This window comes from Rattus norvegicus, chromosome 15 (assembly GCF_036323735.1).
Source record: "Rattus norvegicus strain BN/NHsdMcwi chromosome 15, GRCr8, whole genome shotgun sequence".
Taxonomy (NCBI): domain Eukaryota; kingdom Metazoa; phylum Chordata; class Mammalia; order Rodentia; family Muridae; genus Rattus; species Rattus norvegicus.
In genome coordinates this window covers 51,800,084-51,815,043 of record NC_086033.1, presented here as the reverse complement: position 1 = coordinate 51,815,043, position 14,960 = coordinate 51,800,084, and the positions used below count along the sequence as shown (strand labels likewise).

The following is a 14,960-nucleotide window of genomic DNA, read 5'->3' as shown; positions in this document are numbered from 1 at the left end:
AGCAGCTCAGCCAAAGGCCCTTGGGGTATGTTTTACCACAGAGCCGAGGTGCACATTTCTTAAATTGCCTGCCTGCTGCAGCAGGAACATTGAGCGAACATGTCTTAGCCTGAATTTTCGGGTGGTCTCATTTCTAATTCTGCTTGCAGAATTCTGAGGTCCGTATAATCTAGCCTGGTTTGCTGTTAAGTCTGAGTCCGACACAAAGAATTCTTGCCTGTAAGGCCAAACTGGTTCTCTGTTTTCACTTGGGTGTCTCTGAGAGCCTGCTGTTTAATCTCCTGCTCCTCAACCACCTGCCTCCCTACCCATTCTCCATGATGCAGACAAGAATGTAAATGCCAGGCCTGGTAGCTCATGCCTGTACTCCCAGCTCTTTGATAATTGGGGCAGGAGGATTGCCAGGAGTTTTAGGTTGGCCTACGCTACATAGTGAGTTCCAAGCCAACCTGAACTATAGTTTGAGGCTGCGAATAAACAAATCAATCAGTTAAACATACAAGCAGAGATAAGATAGGTAAAGGAGACAGAGCAATGGCGGCACACTTGGCTAGCATGCTTGAGACTGGGTTTGCTCTTCCCACCACTGCTGAACCATATGATTTCTTGAATCCTTCAAGGCTTGTATTTATAGCTTATAATCCTATCCCGTGTGACCTCTTGTGTATCTTAGACACTATGGATTTCAAGTAGAAGATGTTCCATCTCCAGTAGTTCCTAAGTGTGACTACAACTTCTTAGAGTGTTCCACCCCCTCCCCCACTGTGAGGCGCACCCCCTCCCCCCAGCTTATTTTGACATGTTCTAGGGGTCTGAACTTCACTTTAGGTGAGCTCTCTTGGCCACCTCTGACACCAGGTTGAGTGTTCTGTTGTTTTCCCTTATTTGTCTGTGGTGGTGGTGGTGGGGCACACATTAACTTGTCCCCTGATGTCTGTTAATGAAATTGGTAACCTACTCGTAGTGTCCTGTCTTCTGTATAATGCACTTCATTTTGCAAATAAATTATGGTTCAGCCTACCAAGGGTAGAGAAACAAAAATACACATTCCTGGGGCTGGAGAGGTGCCTCAGTGTTAACAGCACCAACTGCTCCTTCAGAGGACCTGGGTTCCACTCACAGCACCTACATACATAGTGGCTCAAAGCCTATCTGTTACTCCAGTCCCACAGCATCGGATGCCCTCTTTTGGCCTCTGCAGGCACTGTGTGCACATGGCACACACACACACACACACACACACACACACACACACACACACACACGCACGTGGTCTAGAAGTGTAGCTTACTGGTAGTCTCCCTTCCCCCACTTCCCAGCAGCGTCTCAGTACTAACTCCCCAGGGATCATCTTTCTTCCCAGACCCTTTGATTCACTTTTCCACAGCTCAGTGTCTCTCTGTTATGTTCTCTGGTTCCTTATGAGTACATGGTTCCAGAGTCTCTCTGTGGCCCTCATGCAGAGTGTTAACATGCATAAGGCTCTAGGTTAGCACTTAGGCATTGCACAAGAAAACAAAACCAGACTGTACTCTGACATCCTGTGCTGCTCAAATTCCCAGTGTGACGCAGACTGTGCCAGTTAGATGGACTCATTGAATCTGTAACTGTTTTGTGGGAAGAGGCTGGGCCTTCTCTTCTTCAGGATAGACCCGAGGACATCTGTCTTGTTGGAATGGTTCCCTGGCAGGGATGTCTTTATGCCACAGCTACCAGATGCCCGTGTAGCAACCCCTTACAGCATAGTTCAGCAACAGGATCTTTGGAGTAGGCCCTGGGAGCTCAGCCTTTTTTTGCTTCTCTTCCAGTGTGTCTCCAGGCTACTTAACATCCAGGGTGGAATCTCTGTTGGCTCAGTTTGACCAGGTAAACCTTGAGCTGCAAGTAGCCTTGACCTCACCGTGCTGGTAAGTTTTTTGTGTCGGGCTTGCTTTCCCTGTTCTGTGAGGGGGGGGGGGGGTACCTGGTGTCATTTCCATCTCAGGGACTTACATTATTCTTGGTAACTGGCAGGAAGTGACATTTCTTGAATGAATGAACTCTTGGACTAAGGTAGATTTTGGTTGCCATTGCTTTTTATTTCTTTCTGATTTTCTGAGACAATCTCATGTAGCCCAGACTTGCTATACAGCCAAGGTTGAACATGGATTCATTTTTCTTCACTTCTGGGAGCTGATGTGTGCTGGGCAGGGACTGGGTTTTAGGTCTGGTAGGAATAAGCTAGCTTTCAGCTTATTTAACATAAGCAAAGTACCCAGTGTGATGGTGCCTACCCATAATCCTAGTCCTCAGTAGGAGGACTGTCATGAGTATAAGTCTAGCCTGGGCTACGTGTTCAGTATTAGGCCTTCAAGAGTTACAAAGCAAAATCTATTCTGGAAATAAAAGGCAAAACAAAAGTGTGTTTGTACATTTGTGCTGGTGTGTGTGTGTGTGTGTGTGTGTGTGTGTGTGTGTGTGTGTGTAAATTCACAATAAGAATAGTTTAGAGGAAGGAACAATATATGATCCTGATGGGTGACTTCACATGGCCTGTGGTGACATCTACAGACATAGAATGTATGTACAAGGAGTTTTTGGTCTGTAGGGGCCTTGTAGACTTTAGTAAGATGGGAAGTTAAACTTCTCATCTTTGGTCAGAAATTCTCTGCACATGGTCCCTTGTGTGAACACTGTACCAGACTTACATTGACAAAGGAGTACTAGAGGACCCTCTTTGCCTTTTAGGAACAAAAATCTAGTTAAGCAGGCTTGTTGGAAGACCAAGAAATTTAGTATCCAAAAGAGTTGGGGAGCTCAGAGTGATATGTGTGGCTCCCCAGAAGAGAATGCAATTGAGATGCCCATGAGAAAGAGCATTTATGATAAAGTTACCAGGCCTTGCTTTGTTGTTTGACTCTGAATGACAAGCTGGAAGCATTTGCTTAAGCAGTGATGTAAGTGATGGGTGTAAGTGAGCCCCACACTGCTTAGGCCACACTTGGGACACTGGTCTGGCAAACAGTCGTGAATTTAGAGGGCGACAGGCCACACTTTTGCAATCTGGGAAATGCTGATGGGTGTGGGATGAGAACAGGGGCAGTTCTCATCAAGCCTGGGTGGGAAGAGCTGGCGTCCTGCCTTGGACCACTTCCCGTCTTTCCCAGCCTGAAGACATTTGGAAGTTCTGGCTTTCTTGGGCCCAGATTCCTGGTGGGCTTGGAGCCCTGAAGTATGCTCCCCCCTCCCCCTTCCTGGTTCCAACCCTGGACTTAGATGTCATTAAACTCATTCCAGGCTCAGCTTGGGGCTAATAAGCCTTCCTGGTCAGTTTATGCTGGCTGCCCCAGGCTCTTAGCACCAGTCTCTGGCCTTCTAACCTCCTTTCCACTGTGCTGACACACAGTGGGGGAGATCAGCAGATAATTGTATGGTGAGCTCCAGGCCACCGGTTCTGATTCTGTTTCCTGCTTCTGGGCTGCCACTGACCTTTTTTTCTTTTTAATGGTCTTCCATTCTTCCTGTTTTAACAGCCTGAGATTTCTTAGGGTGAATGAGTGAGCCCCTGCCCCTCCTGTGCTTGTCTGGAAGTCGCCCACCCTGGGTGGCCTTTGGCATGCCATAGCTTGAGGTTTGGGTTCTGGGACAGAACTAGGAAAACTGTAAAGTGGTTTGGTGGGAGGGAATGAAACAATACAACAGTTGAATGCCTGGAGTGGAAAACAAGGCTGTGCTCCAGCTGTATTGTTCATTGGCTCTTGCCTTGAGTGAAGGAAGACTAAGGATAGCGTGTCTTCAGTAGGTAAGGCCTCTGGACCATGCTCATTCAATGAATGGGTAGGGACTGAGATGGGCTAGTTAATCTCTTTTTGCTAATTTCAAACAGGATCCCCCTTTGCTGCCTAGGGTTCCCTTGAACTTGAAATAATCCTCCTGCTTCAGCTTGTGGAGGGCTGAGATTACAGGTGTACACCACCTCAATAACCACCACCCCCTTCCCTTTCTTTTATTTTTTGGTTCCGGGGGTTCAGTCCTAGAACCTACATTCTTGGCCTTTTTTTGGGGGGGGGGGGAGCCAGGGCCTGTTTGGGGGAAGTGGAGGTCAGACAGGATCTCTTGTAGCCCAAGGTAGCCTCTACATGATATGACTAAGATTGGCCTAAACTCCTGCCAGTCCTACCTCTGCTTCCCAAATGCTTGGAATTACAGGTGGGTACCACTTTACCTGTATCCTGCTACAGGGTCCTTAGAAGCTGCTCAGTCTGTCTTTGAACTTACTCCTCTTGCCTCTGGCCACTTGAGTAGCTGGGATGGATCACAAATCTGCACCTCCATAGTTCTTCTTGAAGTTCTTCGGACTCCAGAGGCAGTATTTACCTGAATACTGTGTTTTAAGGCTGCTGACCGGTCTGGTGCTGTAACCTGTTGGTAGGTAGAACATTTGCTTAGCCTATTCAAGGCCCTCAGCTCCACAAAGGGAGGCAAAGAAAAGAGAGAGTACTAGCTCTCTGCACAGGTCACTGTGTCAGTGTTAGTTTGACCATAAAGATGGAAGATATTATAGTGAAATGTTTATAGAAGAACTCTTATGATCAGACGTGTCAGCAGTTGTTTCTGTGGGGTTCTAGGTGTTTCGTTTTGGTTCACTTTGGTTTGGTTTTAGTTTTTCTGAGACAGGGTTTCTCTTTTTTTTTTTTTTTTTTTTTCCAGAGCTGAGGACCGAACCCAGGGCCTTGTGCTTGCTAGGCAAGCAAGCGCTCTACCACTGAGCTAAATCCCCAACCCCCTGGGTTTCTCTTTATAGAGCTGGCTGTCCTGGAACACATTCTATAGACTAGGCTGACCACAAACTTATAGACACTTACCCACCTCTGCCTCGTAAGTGTGCCACCACTGCCCAGTGGGTTTTGGGTTTTGTGCTGTACTTAAGAAAGTTTGGGCTGAGTTGTAGCTCAGTCGACAGGAGTGCTTGCCTACTATGCCCAGGGCTCTAGGCTTGATCCCCAGAATTGCATAAACTGGTGTGACTCTGAGAATTGCAGCACTCAGGAGGCAGAGGCAGGAACATCAGGAGTTCAAAATCAGCCTCAGCTACATATAAACTTGAGGGCAGCTTAGGCTAGATGAGACTCTGTTTCAGAGGGAGGGAGGGAGAAATCAGTGATGCTGAGTCCCTGTCTTTTCTAACCTTGCTGCATGCCCACATCACAGACTGGAGTTGATTAATAGACTGAAGCAGAACAAAGCAAAACCACACCGACTCCAGGCCTCAGAATATCTATCCTTTTGCTGGGCCGTGGTGGTGCATGCTTTTAGTCCCAGCACTTGGGAGGAAGAGGCTGCCAGATCTCTGTGAGCTGAACAGCAGCCTGGTCTAGAGTGAGTTCCAGGACAGCCAAGGGCTAAGTAGAGAGACCCTGGATCAGAAAACAAACTGCAAATAAAAAATACATTGTCAGTATTCAAAAGATTCTCCCAGGCATAATCACACAGAAATGGACATTGAAAAATAGGTATAAATACTCCTGTGGAAAGGTTTGAAATTCCTTGGCCATAACAGAAGAAAAAGAAACTGTAGTAAGCGAAGGTAAAGTGTAAAGAAATGTGTTCTCTGAAGAGAGAATTTTCTACCCTGCAATGGTAAGCACTTGTGAATCCTCTGTAATTATTTCTTTTAATTTTAGACTGTGCCTGTTGACCCTTGCTCTATTTCAGAGGAAGACATTTGCCTTCACACACTGTGCTAGTCTCCCCTCCCCCACACCATGATTATGCTAATTACATTATTAGAATGCCAACTTTTTTAAAAAGGATTTCTTCTAGTCACGGTTTCTGCCTTTGTAGGTGTTCTCTCTTTAAAAGAATTTAGTTTACTATTGTTTTGTGTAGGTGGATGTGTACCATAGATCATGTGTGGAAGTCAGAGTGGGCAGAGGTTTCCTTTTACCTTGTTTCCAGGCAAGGTCTCTTAGCTATCTATGTACATTGGGTGCTCTGGTCCTCAACCTGCTAGATGATTCTCCTGCCTCACCCTCTGTCTTGAAGGCTGGGTTTGCAGATGGGCCCCGCTACAACCAACTTCCTTTAAAAATTTTTTTGTTTCTGAGTGGTTTGCCTATATAGATGTGTACCAGATGAGTGCTAGGTGTCTGTGAAGATGGGAGGAGACCTGAGGATGCCACAAATCCCCAGGAACTGGAGTTACAGATGGTTGTGAGCTACCATGTGGGTACTGGGAATAGAACCCCAGGTCCTCTGTAAGAGTAACAAGGGCTCTTAATTAAAGCACTCTCTCCAAATTCAACAAACAAGGTTTTACATTTGCTCCCCAAACTCCTCATTTCCTTCTTTGCACCACTCCCAAACTCTCTCTTTATTAGTGTGTGTGTGTGTGATGTGTGTGTGTATGTGTGAGAGAAAGGGAGGTGTTTGTGTCCGTGTGAGAGAGAGGTGTGTGTGTGTGTGTGTGTGTGTGTGTGTGAGAGAGAGAGAGAGAGAGAGAGAGAGAGAGAGAGAGAGAGAGAGAGAGGTGTGTGTGTGTGTGTTAGAGAGATACATTTCATTGTGAAGTGTTTTTCTTCTTTGGCAAGGGGATTTCTTTTATGCTTGGGAATTTCTACTTGTTAATGAGATCTTGGCAAGGGATAATACTATTTTTATTTATTTATTTTTAATTTCTAGGAATTGACCCTCGGACCTCACACTATTGCTAAGCAAACACTTAACTGCCAAATTCTATCCTCACCTTTTTTTTTTTTTAATTTTTGAAATAGGATCTCACTAAATTGGCCAAATCAACCTTGAACATACTTTGTAGGCTTTGAACTCAACTTTGTGACCCATAGGCTTTGCCTTGAATCCATAATCCTCCTGCCTCAGTCTCCTGAGTCATTGGGATTACAAACTTGGTCTTCAAGGCTCATCAAAGAATAATGTTTTTGTTTTTCCTCCAGAAAGAGTCTCCTGGTGCTCATACTGACCTCAAACTCACTATGTAACTAACGCTAGCCTTGAACTCCTAATCTGCTTGCTTTTATAACACTTTCTGAGTGCTGGGATTAGAGGTGTGCACCACCAGGCCATTCTGTCAGAGTAGTGTGCCCATTCCTGTTTATTTTCTGATGTTGGATGTTGCTATAAAGGAGATGAGAGTAGTCTGATTAATCCCCATGTAAAGAGTGTTTTGCTCAGGCGTGGTGGTGTGCATCTATACACCACTCTTGGAGGCTGAAGCAAGACAGTAGGACCATGAATTTCAAGTCTTCCTTAGCCACCTCCCATGACTGTGGCTTCCCCCATCTTAAAGATTCATTTTATATTTCTGTGTATTTGCCTGTGTGCATTTATATACATCATATAAATCTGTGTGTAAGAGCCTGTGGAAGCCAGAATAGGGATTGGATTTTCTGGCACTGAAGTTATAGATGATTGTGAGCCTCCATGTGGGTACTGGAAACCCTGTTTTTCCTTCCACATACAAAAGTTATCTCAAGCTTCCTTTGTCCGTATTTCTGATCGGAGTTGCTGGCAGAATTCGGTTCTCTGACAACTTTAATCTACTAGTGCCTCGGTGGTGCTATTTAGTTCCTCTCTTCCTGCCCTTTTGTTGTTTATCTCCTGCATGTGTGTGTCAAGCATATTTGTACACATGTCCGTGTGTGTACATGTGAGTGAATCTGCATGTGTGGGAGATATATGGAACTCAGAGGTCAGTGTTGGGCTTCTTCCTTAATGGTTCCTTTTCTTCCTTCTGTGGCGGAGTTTCCCCCTGAACCTGAAGCTTGCCTGGATGGCCAGCAAACCCCATGAGTCCTCTTGCTTCCATCTTTCCCGTGCTGACGTTACAAGCCCTGGCCTCCATAGCTGGCTCTTCCATGGGAGCTGGAGAGCGAGCGAGCTGTCTCCCCTAGGCCCTGTTTTATGATTTGCTTATTTTTGGTTTATAGATAGTGTTTAACTATTGAGACTAGGTTAGCCCAGAACTTGTGTCTCCCACCCTTGCCTCAGCCTCCCAAGTCCTATCATCTGGTGGGCTCTCTGTTCTGGCCATGGGCGGAACTGTTTTCCTTGAATCTTAGGATGCTAGTATACATGGCTTTGCCAGTGTTTGCCTAATTTTCTATTGTTGTCGTCCCCCCCCCCCCAAAAAATAGAAAAACAGCTCTCTTCCTTCCCACCAGGTAGGCTGATTTGTTCCCCACTGCCCACAGGCCTGCTAAGGATGTTCAGAGCTGTTCTCTGGGTCTGGAGAATGGGGTGTGGCAGGGACGTGGGTCTGTCCTCTGCTGTGGGACTTTTTTTGTGAATGATTCCTGTTATGCTGACATGATTCAGTCTACTATTTCGGTAGAGTAGCTCCCGTTTCTGTTGGAAGGGAATACTTAGTCTGCTGAGGCTGGCAGTTATCCTAAGGTCAGTGTGTATGCGCATGCGCAAGTGGGAGCATGTTGGAGCCTTACTGGAGAGAGTCAGCTCTCCTCCTCTTCCCCATCTCCCACAAAGAGCTTTCCCTATAACCTTCTGTTGGAAAGGACAAAGAATTGGTGGCAGTTCGTCTCTTGCTGGTCTTGGGGCCTTAGTGAGAAGTGGCCTAGCTCAGCTCATCATTTGGGTTGTCCCAGTTGGGGCTACAGAGAAAGCAGTGCTCTTTTAGTCATGATCAAGTCAGCTGGGAAGTGTGTCATTGAGCAAACACTTGGACTGTAGTGAAGTCAGAGACTGTCAGGGGAGGTCAATTGGGGCAGCCATCTTAGAACCAATTCTAGCTAGCTCTCCTGAGATGGAACTTTTGGCCCTTCAGGCATCCTGTCCTCAAAGATAAAGATTAGGTGAGGTTGAAATTCAGCTCGGTCACCTAAGAAGTGCTCCATGTGACAAGGGAGGAGAAGGGTCATAAGTACACGTTTCAGTGGCCTCAGGAACACTCTTGCCTTGGCCAAGTTCATCTTGGACCCTGTGCGAGTGTGTCTGTCTGTCTGCCTGTCTGTCTGTCTGTTGGTTTTTATGGCAGTGCTCAGAGGAATCTGTAGAGAGTAGTAGGTGAGGCCTGTCCAAGTTCCTTCAAGCTCCTATTCTGTTCTCCTTGGTGATCAAGCTTCTTGAATGAACTTCATGGCAAGTTACCACCTAGCTACCTCAGAAAAAGGAAGTGCTTTGCTTCTTTCTCTTGGTTAGGTCTAGAAAAAAAAACAACAAAAAAACAGAACTCAGTAAATAATGCAGAGAAATACCAACAGAGCCGGCAGAACCACATTTGTAGGTGCTTCTGGACATGACTGGGGTGTGTGGGGGGTGACAGTCAGCAGGACTCCAGCTTAGCCTGAGGATGGCAGGGGCCAGCACGTTGCTCTGGATTCTAGGATGAATGTCACTTTGTCCCCTGAGGCTTAGGTCTAGTGCGCAGAGACAGACCTGAGGCTTTAGAATAACTTACTTTTGACCCTGAGCCCAGTGGTAAGAGGGGTGGGAAACTCCAGCAGCTCTTTAATGGGCAGGGCCTGTACCAAGTAGCCACACACTGGAGCCTTGTCTCTGCCCCAGTCTGACTAACACTTTAGGTTCGGCTCCCTGGGAGGACAAGAGCTCCTGTACACCACTGAGGGAAGAACTCTGGTAAGACCTGTGTGTGGTTTCTCTGCCTCTTTCTTTGTTTCCTCCAGGGAATCTGGGTTTTGTTGTTGTTTGCTTGCTTGTTTGCCGAGTACTGTCTATCTGCCTGTGTGCTCTCTCGAGTTTTCCTGCGTAGCCCTGGCTGGCCTGGAGCTTACTTTATGTGGATCCAATAGCCATCACCCTGCTTCTTCTGCCTCCCAAGCCCTCAGATTACAAACGTGAGCCACCATGCCTGGCTAACTGCAGAGAGCCTTTTATAAACATCCCCCACCCCCACCCCCACCCCCAGGAATAACTAGTTAAGGGAGCAAATCTCTGCCCGAGCACAACTCTCCCTTCCCGATCCCAAAGGCCAGGGCTACTGAGTTCATAGCGCCGAGGCCTTGGAGCAAGGATTCCTAACCGCCCCAGCTGCCTTACTCTTTTGTGGGACGAGCTCAAGGGCTGATCCAGGTGACAGAGCTCTGCTCACTCACTGGGTCTTCTCATTGGCAAGGACTGGTTTACACTTCAGAGCCACTGCCGCCACCTCCGCCACCACCACCTGTCTTTGTAAACCCTGGCAGTCATGAGGTATGCTGAAAGAGGTTTCCTGAAGAAGCACAGGTAGCCCTAGACTTGTGTTACGCGGCATGGCCAGGAGACACTTCTCTAATGTTCCAGGCTGCCCTAAAAGCCATGCGAGGGACCACAGGGCCACCAGGCCTCCGTAGAACCAACCCATCATAAATGCCAACCTCTATCTGAATGTCCACCCAGGTAGAGCGGTCAAGGTAAAATCAGCCACAGTGCCCACATGCAGGGCATTTGTTTCCTTTTTCGTAGGATTTTGATGTTGCTGAAGGGAAATTTGAGAAAGGTATTTGAAATAGGAACAGTGCTTTGTTCTAGGATTCTACAGCAGGAGCACTGTAAGACTGCCCAGCCCCCACAGCACCCCTAGCTGTCCCACCTCCCAGATCTTCAGGGTATCCCTAGCCTGAATATAGGGTCCCCACTGGTGCTGAGAGAAACCGACAGATCTCGGTGCAGAGGCCTGCAGAGTTAGTTTCGTGGTTCTCCACAGCATCCAGGGAACATGTTTTCTCTCTTCATGCTGAGCCTATGGTGGATGCCAGGGCTTAGACGTCATTCAGACCTGACTTCAGTTCATAAAAAATTCAGTTTGCCTTGAGATCTCATTTCTTGGCCTCAGATCCCAGCTTCCTTATCTATTAAGTAGGTGTACCTTTCCCAGATTCTCCTTAAGGGAAGAATGAATGGATGCCAGGGTCATAGGAAGAGCTGCCCTTGGAAAAGGCATCAGCATCTCTCTTAACTAAATCTACTTAGACCCCAGCCCTCTCTTTGAGGAAAATATAGACAGCTGGAAACTGGCTAGCTGGATAGCCAACTTACCTCCCTCCCTCCCTCCCTCCCTCCCTCACCTCTCTCCCTCCCTCTGTCCTTCCTTTTTTCTCTCTCCCTTCTCCTCTCTCCCTCCCTCCCTTCCTCTCTCTCTCTCCTCTCCCTCCCTCCCCCCTCCCTTCCTTCATTTCTCTTTTTTGAGACAGGGTCTCATATAGCCCAGGCTGACCTTAACTCCTCATCCTGCTTTCATCTCCCAAGTTCTGGGAGATGAATATGTGCATATGCTACCATGCCAGGCAAACTACTTCCTTTGAACAGTGGGTTTCAGTGTAATTTTGTCCAAGATCCATTCCACAAAGCATAGATTAATCTGGTTCTTGGTGACGACTTTATAGTTGCAAAATAACAATTTTGCAGACTGCCTTTTTTTTTTGCCCTGTACGGTCCTTCTAGTTGTGTGGCTGAAAGTATATCCAACCGAAGAGCAACCCTGAAAATTTTTTTTTCTTTTTCTTTTTTTTTTCCGGAGCTGGGGACCGAACCCAGGGCCTTGCGCTTGCTAGGCAAGCGCTCTACCACTGAGCTAAATCCCCAACCCCACAACCCTGAAAATTATTATTTACTTACTCACTCACTTACTGACTTCAGAAGGTCTTCTGTGTAGTCCATGCTGGCCTGGAACTTGCTAAGTAGACCGGGCTGGTCTTAAAAATCAGAGAAAGCCATCTGCTTCTGCCTCCTGAGTGAAGAATGAGGTTTTTTTTTTTTTTTTTTCCGGAGCTGGGGACCGAACCCATGGCCTTGCGCTTCCTAGGCAAGCGCTCTACCACTGAGCTAAATCCCCAACCCCAAGAATGAGGTTTTTTTGTCCCCAGCTTTTGTGTCCCATACATGGGATCTAAAGCCTGTCTACGCTCAGGTGTGCTGTGACTGGCAGGGTGCAGGAGTTGAGTCTTAGTTGAATGTAGTCAGTTACAGGGTCTTATGACAGTATGTTAACAGCTTCCTGTTTTGTCTGGAAGTCAAACTTTGGAAAGCAATCTTGTCTTTGAATGATTATAGCCAGATTTCAGATTCTTGATCTCTGGCTGCCTAGTTTTTGTTTTTCTCTTCTTTCATTCTAGCCCTTCTTTTCTCTTCTGTTATCTCTTTCTCGTGTTATTGTTGTTGTTATTTTTTTTTCTTTTTTTTTTTTTTTTGAGTACTACTTGCTGTGGCTATCCTGGAACTCACTATATAGATCAGATTGGTCTCAAGCTCACAGAGATCCATTTACGTCTGCCTCCCAAGGGATTAAGGGCTTGTGTGTGCCACCACGCCTAGGCCAGTGTTAGAGATCACATGTGCTGCTTGTGTACATGTGAGTCCCATACTCACTCTATGACTGAGCTGTAGTCCTGAGCCTTTTTTCAAGGGAGTGTCGTTTTCCTTCCTTCCTTTCCAACCCATCAACACTCTCTCACTTCCTTTTTCCTTTTTCCTCACTATGTACCACAGACCAGTCTCAACTGGTAGAAGTCGAGTACCTCAATTCAAGTAGTTAGCAGCTAGGGCCTCCCCATCACTTTGGTTGCTAAATTCTGACAGCCACCCCATGAGCTGGGTACCACCTTTACAGATGAGAAGAGGGTGGTAGTTGACGCCGTGCAGCTTGCCCAGTTCCTCCCCCCAATCCCCCCCCACAGTGGTGCAGAAGTTCAAGCCTTGTGTTTGATGCTAATGGCTATGGTGGTCTGCCCTGGATTGTCCTATGATGTTACCCACTAAATACCTTACCCAAGATCACATTGTCTGTCAGCAGCAGGGGCAGGCAGGGGTCAGTAGGTCCTGTTTCTTGGCCATGAGGATGCTGTGCTGCTCTGGATAGGTAGAGCAGTATGTGCTGAGGCCCCTGTGCTGGAGTGCCTCCTCGTGCTTGCTGATGTCACTAATGAAATTATAACTGTACTAAGAGAAGTGAGTGATTAACAGAGGAATCAAGGCCAGCTCTCGCTCTTTTCTGTTCCTTCTCGGTTCTTAACTATGTGATACAATTCTGCTTTTATATTGGACACGTTTTTCCTTTTGTTTTTCTTTTAAGGCCTCTTATTAGGGGCTGGACAGATAGCTCAGTGGTTAAGAGCACTGACTGCTTTTGCAGAGCACCCGGGTTCGATCCCCGGTACCCACATAGTGGCTTACAAGTGTCCATAACTCCAGTTGCAGTATGATGCCCTGCTCCGGTCTCTGAGAATACCTAGGGATGTGTGTGGTACGGAGACATAGATACAGCCAAAACACCCATATACATAAAATAATAATACATATTTATTATTATTTTATTAGCATAATGAAATCCCTTACACACAGTTTTGGTTTCATTAGGACCTTTTTATGTTTGTATATCGTGCATGCTGACTTTATTCACTCTCCAGTACCCTCTCGTCCCATTCCTGCTGATTCCCCCTCTCTTCCCATTGGAGGGGAAGGGGAGAGGGTGTGTGTGTGTGTGTGCATGCGTGTGTGCATGCGTTAAAGTTAGTTTTGATTCAGTGAGTTTCTTTAGGATTTCTTACAACAGCATGGGCACCTGACACAGGCTTTTCAGCCCTCCTTCTCCTTTTAGGTGGAACAGGTTCCTACATATCCCAAGCTCTCTGTGTGGCTAAAACTGGCCTTGAACTCCTAATCCTCCTATCTTTTTCCTAGGGGTTAGGAGGCATGTACCCAGTGACTAGCACGTCCTTTTTTTCTGGTTATCTTACCCCTTCGGAAGAAGGATTCCTCCAAAGTCAAGTAGAGCTGGTAGAGACAGGCTCAGAGTCTGATGGGAGGGTGAGCCCTTGCCCTTGGCATGAGGGCAGTGAGTTGGCCATTGCTTGAGTGTGGGTGGAGAGATATAGAGCCCTTACCTTCACCTGACTTTATGTTCTAGGTATACATGGTCACCATGGAGCGGCTACACCCAGCCTTCCCTAGCTACCTCCTGTTGGTGCTGTTTGGTATATGGAGAACTGTCCCCCAGATTCATGCCTCATCTACTGGCCTGCTGCCCCTCAGTGCCACCTCTTTCCTGGAAGAGCTTATGAAACGCTACGGAGAGAATGACAGCCTTACCTTGCCACAGCTGAAGACTCTGCTCAACAGCGTGGGCGTGGGCCGGGATAATGTTTCCCTGCCCAAAGAAGCACACAGGAACCTCTCCACGGTAAGGCAATAGTCCGTCAACACTGCTGGACACACAGTGGCCCAGCATCTTGGTCAGAGGGGGCAGGTAGACCCTGGTGGCAGTCAGCTCCCAACCTTTGTTAAGGTCAGCACATTCTGCATCTCCAGTGAGGCTTCCCAACTACCCACATGGTGTTTTGTGATCTTACAAAGGGTTAAGAAGAGGGTCCTTGGTCCCCAAACGGTTTGCAGCTATACCTGGGTCACTGCTGGTGAACCATGGCTCTCGGGACAGCATGTCCAGTAAAGTTTACTATTCTCACACCATGCCAGATGGGCCTCATAATCCCCTCAGATGCAGGAAGAATTATTTTTCTGGGGAGTGGTTTCACAGGGGTTCATGGGATAGGGGCCAAGACTCTAGTCTTGGGGTTTTACTAGTCCACTCTCTAGTTTTATCAGAAATGTTCTTCCATATCATCTCAGCTACTCGAGTCTGGAGCTGTTTGTGGCAGGCCAGTAGAGGTCAGCCAGCAGAGTCCTTCTGTTCTGCTTTGCCCCTTATACTGAGTATCGTGGGAAGTGGAGAAACAGGGTTAGGGACCTCAGTGGTTAAGAAGCTGCTCTTGAGGAAGACCATATACCAACATTGAGCTGAGGGGCTCAGCTAACGGGGGCCGGGGATGAAAATTAAGTACCTTGTTTTGTGGGGTGCACTGTAATTATGGGGTTCCCCTATGAAAGAGGGAAGTTGAGGGTCATGTGCATGAGGCATGCTGAAGCCACACACTGAAGGATGAAGAGGCTGGGGCTAAAAGGAGAAGGTGGATGGGGCACTGGGCATTGCATACACGCAGAGCTGTTTAATTGTG

At 47.2% G+C, this 14,960-nt stretch overlaps 1 protein-coding gene across 7 annotated transcripts in view; it reads left to right on the top strand.

Annotated features, from left to right (window-relative positions):
* Positions 1–14,960, top strand: part of Slc39a14 (solute carrier family 39 member 14) — a 46,744-nt gene that overhangs the window by 18,217 nt on the left and 13,567 nt on the right. For 3 of the 7 annotated variants that reach the window (XM_006252270.4, XM_039093343.2, NM_001107275.1), the window contains 2 exon segments: positions 1,809–1,907; positions 13,856–14,128. In XM_006252270.4, coding sequence (XP_006252332.1) covers positions 13,862–14,128 — 267 coding nt within the window. In that variant the 5' untranslated portion in view covers positions 1,809–1,907; positions 13,856–13,861. 7 annotated transcript variants of the gene reach the window in all.